This window comes from Echinops telfairi, unplaced genomic scaffold, assembly GCF_000313985.2.
Source record: "Echinops telfairi isolate 266 unplaced genomic scaffold, ASM31398v2 ScPeMD7_443;HRSCAF=831, whole genome shotgun sequence".
Taxonomy (NCBI): Eukaryota; Metazoa; Chordata; class Mammalia; order Afrosoricida; family Tenrecidae; genus Echinops; species Echinops telfairi.
Window position 1 is genome coordinate 6,742,116 of NW_022104341.1, and position 7,445 is coordinate 6,749,560.

The window sequence follows — 7,445 nt, forward strand, 5'->3', positions numbered from 1 at the left end:
TAATTTGACATTTTATCCCACATTCTGGGTTCAACGAAAAGACTTTTTAACTTTATTAAACTGTCCCCCATACTCCCAAGGAATGTGCATTCAGGTAAGTTACTGGTGATGGGGGTGGGGGTGGGATGGTCCTTGAAAACATAGAGCAAATGTGGATTTTGTAGAAAGAACTCTTATTTTTCATTAACGAAGGGTTGGAACAATGAACAGATCGGTTACACATACTCAAATCAAGATACAAAGTATATTCCACAGTAAAATGAATTCTTGTGCATTCTGCTATTTTAGATTATTGACATCACCATTCCATTAGCCCGGAGTACAGAAAGACCACAGTGGAAAACAACAGTCCACCGATTCTCATTTCCAGATGACCCCGTATTACAGAATACAACAAGGAAAAGAAATCGTCGAAAGGAACAAATAAGAATGACAACCCGATTTACATTGTGGGAATGAAGCTAGTCACCATGTGAAGTGTATGGTTTTCCTTCTTCAGATCAAGTTTTCCCACTCTTGGAAAGAAATTGTTAAGATAATACCATCTGCATAGCTGTACTTAGGGAGGAAAAAAAAAAGAGTAAGAAAATGACCAATAAAGGCACAGAACTACTGTGGCAGCTTTCTGAAGCAGCGTTGGTGCCCATCAAATGTTGACGCTTTCTGTGGCTGCTCTTGTCGTTAACTCACACTGAAAGATGAAAGTGAGTCCAGCCCAAAGACTGGACCCCAAAAGGCACTGCTCAACGACTGATGTGAAATACTCAAAACCCATGCTCTTCCGCTTCTCGTCCCTCAGCGTTTGTTGACATTCAGTGCACATCGTACAAAGGACCTGAAGGCTGAAGTGCACACAGCTCCCCACACAGCAAAATGGGAATCTGGAAAATTGAGTCTGACTACATAGCACTTACACATATATGACAGACCACCACCACCCCGCCCAGCCTTCAGCCAAGATTCAACAACACTAGGACACCAAGGGCCTGACCACCTACGTCCATGCTCAGACAGAAGGCCAAAGCACACTCGGCAGGGGCAAAAAGGGAGAAAATGCACCCCCAGGACTAGTTATAGACAGGAGCAAACCCGGACTCTTCACTCACCACTTTACTGCTGCTGCTGCCAACGCCAACAGATTAAAATGGGTACAACATGACAACGTGGAAAAGTACCAAACTGCAACAGTTTCGGCCAAGGAGGAGAGGAGTGCTGACTAAGAATTACTACAGTTAACAATGCTACAATAAAAACAGTTGCAAACAGGGATTTGGCACATTTACAAGGTAAAAGCATGCACCATGAAAACACTTCAGACGTCTCTCAATAGAAACAGCCAAGGAAGATGGAAACGGGCATCTTTTACAAAACCCCCTATGACAGACAGACACAGAGCCAAAGTGGTCCATTTAGTAGCTCTGTAGCGGCAAAGTCACAGCACTGGAATTTAGTAATTTGCATTTCTAATTGGCAGCCACTCTGGGTGTGTCCCTACCCGAGAAGCTGGCTTTATCATACCACATTGGTATTTATCTAGTAATTTGGTAATCAGCATACACCAGGTTAATCTTCAACCACAATGTTTAAAAATAATAATAAAGCTAGAGTTAGCATCTTACTGCAAAACTCTCAGTGTAATTTCCACAATAGTACTTTCAGCAGGATAGTAACATAAATTTCATCCCCCCAAAAAACTGTTAGTTATTGCCCAGGAACTGGGAAGAATTTTAAGCAATAGGAGAAGTACTGTATTCTGACCATACCAAGAGTTAAAAACAAAGAGGTCCTACTAAGAGGAGTATCTTATAGACAAGCTGGTCACATCATGTGCATAGTTAACATTGTGTTTTAATAAAGATTCTTTTGCAAACCAAGAAAAAATTTAGTAAAGTTATTCTTTTCTTGATGGGAAACAAAAACCTTTAAAAATGAACTACTGGTGGTTTGTTGAGGAGGGGGGAATAGAGTAAGTACATACTGAAGTTCTGGAATGCAGCACCTCAACTGCACATCTGCCCTAAACGTTAGAGATTATGAAATCCAAGTGTTGGCTTGATGATCACATCATACTTTACAGCGGTTCCAATTCCAATGTCACTTTATCATCATGTCAATTAATGTTCCCTAATACAGAAGGTTGTGCTAAAGAATGCAAGGATTCCGCATGCTGCTGCCGTTCCCTGGTCCCGTCCACACTTGCAGCTGTCCATGAGACAGCAAAAGAAGTCTGGCCTTACCACGCCACGCGGCAACGACTAGAAAAGAAGGACAAACTAATTAGAGACCATTTACAAGGCAAGGGTGTGACTACATCACTGGAACGCAATCAGCTGTTCAGAGTTTTACCTTGACGGCACAGCCCCCTCCTCAGTAGAGCCCGCATTCCTTCAGGTTGTTCTTAATGATGACGTCTGTAACAGCATCAAAGACAAACTGCACGTTCTTGGTGTCCGTGGCACAGGTGAAGTGGGTGTAGATCTCCTTGGTGTCTTTTCTTCGGTTCAGGTCCTCAAACTGGCACTGGATGTAAGCAGCCGCCTCTTCGTACGTGTTGGAACCTGAAACAGAGCCGTCCTCATTTCAGACAGAGCCTCACCACCAGCAGGGCCAAGACAGAAGTGTGTGTGCTGCCTTTCTTTCTACCTCAAACGAAGCCGCCACATATAAAGACGAAGGAAAAGAATGCGTTGTCTTTCCCCTAGATTTCTTTACAGGGAAAAGCTAGAAAACATAAAAGGAAGCCAGGGAAGTAGGAGGATGTATTTCTAGAGAACCCAATTGTTTAAAAAGGTCACAAAGCCTGTGTTCCTTGCAATGATCTTCAGAAACACAATTCCAAAGGGTAAGTCATGCTGCTTCTCACAAGCATAACACAGAGCTTAATCTTGGAGCACTCAGGCAATCATTTAAATGATCAGTCAACTATTAAATGCAAAAGGGAAAGAGACTGGAATTATATACTTTGAAGGGTGAATTGTGTGGCATGTGAATTATACTAGTTCAAGGGGGCGGGGGAAGGAGCATTAAACCCAAACTCCTTTTATCAACAAGATGTGTTCGCTCACACTCCTAATCACCCTCTTGCTACCCTATCTTGCTCACGAGCAGCTCTCAGCGTGGCCATCGACACCGGGCACAGAGGCAGGAGCACTCAAACTCACACACACTCTGCAGTGCAGTAGAAGTTATTTTTAGTGACATTAAGGATGACAGAAAATATCAGCAGCTAAGTATATAAAAGAGACGACATAAAACACTCAGGAAAAGGATACTAAGCAGCCATCAGGATTGTGAGAATCTCTAGTGAATTCTAGTGAATGACTAGTGAATGACAGGCCTGGAAGTTTACAAGCAAAGTGCTGGATGTGAATCCAGGCTCTAAGCTACATGTGAAGATGCTAGTGGGACCTTCAACATGACGGCAACTGTTACTTGTCTCTGGTTTCTCTCCTATACGAACATGGGGCAGGCACTCAATATAAACTTACCTAACTCATACCTACCCCGCCCCTTGTTACTCGGAACTGCTAACTACATTCTCAACTTCCCTGAGGAAAAAAGAGGACCAGTTTTTTAATAAGTCCACTACCTCATGTGAAAGTAACCTTTATTTACAACTGATCGTAACTCTGGCCTTACAAGTGTCTTCCTGTTCAAATATCAAACCCTCTTTTTTCTTTAACCCTTTTGTGAGCTGTATTGCACGATGCGCAGTTTTTGCCTTTCTCGTTTGGGGGGGAACTGCTCTATCAGTTGTAGTACGTGCTGCCGCCTGGCAGGATCACGTGTAATTGGATGAACCTGAGGAAACAAGCCTTATCACTACAGTCCACTCTTAGCCTCATTTATCAAATCTGTATTTCCACCTTTCTGGTTTCCAACTTTTTTCATCCCCTGCTCCCTCAAGTTATGTTTATTCTGGATATCATATTAATAGAATTGTACAAGGGGGTGAAAAATGAAAAGATAATGAAAATTTCCCATGAACTTTTTGAAGCCCCCTCATAAGACCTTTTACATCTAGCTTCTTTCACTTAGAACGTGTGTTTGATTTTAAGGGTTTCACAGAGAAGTAAACCTGAAATGGACTCGAGTCTTCAGTGACAAGCTCGTCACACACACACACACACACACACACACACACACAAAGAAAGATGTACTCAGGTTCACTCAAGTTCTGGCATGCGACAGTACTTTCTCTCTTATCTGACTCATATTCCTTTGTGTTTATATCACAATTTATCCATCCATCCTTTCCAGATGATTCCTTCGTCTCCCACCTGTTTAGAAATCTTGCTGTATCAATTATACTCACTTTATAGAACTTCTTTTTGCTATAGCCCAAGAACATTCTTGAATCTCTTTGATCCCAGTTGCTCAAGAATAGCCAACACTTGTCTTCATTCCTTAACTTCTCACTCAATAATTCATTGCATTTCGCTCTAATCTCACATCTGCAACGGACACTGTTCTCACTGACAGTCACTGATGTGCAAATTGCTAAATCCAATGTCCACTTTCCAATGTATATCTTAGTTTATGTATTTATTGACCACCACGCTGTTCTCATCCTGACGGTGCTGAAGGGTAGATGTTGGACTGCTCACGAGGTCAGCAGTACAAACCTATCAATCATTTTGCAAGAGAAAGATGACGTTGCTGCTTCCATAGATTCACAGCCCTGGAAACCCTGTGCAGAGTTCACGACAAGTCACATCGACTCTGTGGCATTAAGTTTGACTTTTGGATGCTCACTCTTTTTCATTTCTCCTCTTGTTTTTCTCTTTGTAGTCAACATAAATCTTTTACTTTCGCCAATAGAAACTGATTGCCTTTTTCATTTTTTCCTGTCTCTTTTCTCATTCCATATACTCTCTCTAGTTCATTACATACAATTCCCCCCAACGGATTCTCAAATCACTATCTCAAACCTTGACCTTTCCCCAAGCTCCATGGTCACATAAATAACTGCCCTTTAGACACTCCCATTTGGGTGTTCTACAGATACTTCAAAATCAACATCCCTACCTATGAATCCAGATCACAAGAATATCATCTAATAAATACAGAAAAATGCGAATGCCTTGGATTCTTCCAAATTCCTTACTTTAGCTTTTTTTTTTGTTTTTTTTTAATCATTTTATTAGGGGCACATGCAACTCTTATCACAATCCATACATACATCAATTGTGTAAAGCACATTTGTACATTCATTGCCTTCATCATTCTCAAAACATTTGCTCTCCACTTAAGCCCCTGGCACCGAGCCCTCATTTTTCCCCTCCCCCCCCACACCCCCTTCCCTCATGAACCCTTAATAATGTATAAATTATTATTTTGTCATATCTTGCCCTGTCCGACGTCCCCCTTCACCCACTTTTCTGCTGTCCGTCCCCCAGGGAGGAGGTCACATGTAGATCCTTGTAATTGGTTCCCCCTTTCCAACCCACCCTCCCTCTACCCTCCCAGTATCGCCACTCGCACTACTGGCCTTACTCTAGCTTTTTATGTTGTTATGTGCCATCAAGTAAACTCCAGTTCATAGTAACCTAGGAAGACAAAGCAGATCCCCAGGTTTTCTTCCTCTCCTAGAGCCAATGCTGAATTCAAACCACTAATCTTTCGGCTAGCGGCTGCTGCTGCTGCTACTGTTAGGTGCCAAGGAGTGGATTCCAATTCCTAGGCCTCGTGTGTACAACAGTGATCTGCGTATTCCTTCCATCACAGTTTGATGCTTCTTGTATATCCAATTTTTGCCCATAGAATCCTTCAATAGCATAACTCAGGGCTTGAATTTTTTCTTTCTTTCTTTTAGCCCTGAGACATGTTGAGTGTGTTCGTCCTTTTAGGCTAACTCCAGGTCCTTGCACATTTCATTAGAATACATTTTTCCCCCCAGAGGAAACGCTGACAGCTCTAGCCTAGAACACATTTTGTCTTCTCAAACTGCCCTGACAATTTTTCATTTCTTTTATTGAAAGTATCTGCTCGGCAGACAACATTTCTCCTCCCCGGGAAATACACTACTGTGATCGAGCCATGGTGCTTGCACTGCGATGGATCGCTTTCACATGGACTTTCCAGTTATGGTGTCATTTCCACCAAAATACTGGGTGGAACTCGTCAATAAGGTGCTACAGGTCCACCAAGGGAGTAGACAGCTTGCTAAAAATACAAAGTGGGTGGAACTCCTGTGAGGGCGGGGTCGTCTGAATCAGGTGTGTGGAACCCTAATGTGGGACTGGTCAGCTTACCATCCTGTTACCCTTAAAATGAGCCCCTCACCACTCCCAAGAAGAGAGGGTGGAGACTGTGTCCTCTGGACCTGGGGTTCTTGCTCCGAGAGTCCTTTAGACTGAGGAGACAGAGAAGGAGCTATTACCCTGAAAGTAGTGTGAGACGGTGGGAAACTATAGCAAAAGAGGCAGGAGACAGGCATAAGACAGCCCTGGGGGTTCCCAGCCCAGAAAGCAAGGCAGCTATAATGGGTATGCTGACCTCCGGTGCTAGAGAGCCGAACATCTTCCAGCACAAGGCTTCCTAGCTGTGTGGGATGCTGCTGGGCACTTACCAGCAAAGCTGAAGAGCTTTGCACCACTTGCCTAAGCAGGGCAGAGGTTGGGAGGTCTGAGAGCGGGCAGAGGACTAGCTTGAGGGCATGGTCAAGAGCTATCCTTACTGAAGAACTTAAATCATTAGTGTTTCTGATTGTGAATTTTAACCTGTTCCATACCTAATAAAGGTCCTAACACTGAGACAACTGCAATGATCTACCAAAGCCAACAGAGGAGAGTCTCGTGGGAGGGACGCCTGGAATGTAGGACCTCCACCTCATAGCAATCAGCCTTAGTTCTGTTGCTAAGGGTTCTTTCCCCACTTCGTGAAGCTAGAAGAGGTCAGACGCCTCCACCAGTCATTTTGACGGTGGTGCACCCATAGCAATCATGTCTACATACTTGACATAGAATGTGTACCAGTCTTAACCTAGGCCAGAATAGAGCTCCTTGTCTCTACAATGGATGAGATACAGAAACTGTAGCAGGGCCACCTTGCACCACATAAACGGAAAGTTGGTAAAGAGAGAAAACAGAGAAGATACATAGAATGATGGACATTTTGATGATTGTGAGTGATAGGGCTACAAAATGATGAAATGGCAAACATAAAATTTTACAACAGTAAAAATAAACACAGGAAAGTAAATGTCTAGAAAAGAATGAGGGAAATAGAGGAAAGAGCTAGGAGGCAAAGGGCATTTATAGAGGTCTAAACAAAGGCATGCACATATGTAAATATATTTATACATGAGGATGGGGAAATAGAGCTATGTGCTTTTATTTATAGGTTTAGTATTGAGGTAGCAGATGGACATTGGGCCTCCACTCAAGTACTCCCTCAATGCAAGAATACTTTGTTCTATTAAACTGGCATTCTATGATGCTCAC

The 7,445-nt window shown here is 42.9% G+C and overlaps 1 protein-coding gene across 1 annotated transcript in view; it reads right to left on the minus strand.

Moving 5' to 3' along the window:
* GNAI3 (G protein subunit alpha i3) overlaps positions 1 to 7,445 on the minus strand; it is a 48,984-nt gene continuing 41,539 nt past the window's right edge. The window contains exons 8-9 of the mRNA XM_045291860.1: positions 2,347 to 2,558; positions 1 to 2,255 (exon numbers count right to left, since the gene is read on the minus strand). Coding sequence (XP_045147795.1) covers positions 2,368 to 2,558 — 191 coding nt within the window. The 3' untranslated portion in view covers positions 1 to 2,255; positions 2,347 to 2,367. The remainder of the gene's footprint in view (positions 2,256 to 2,346; positions 2,559 to 7,445) is intronic.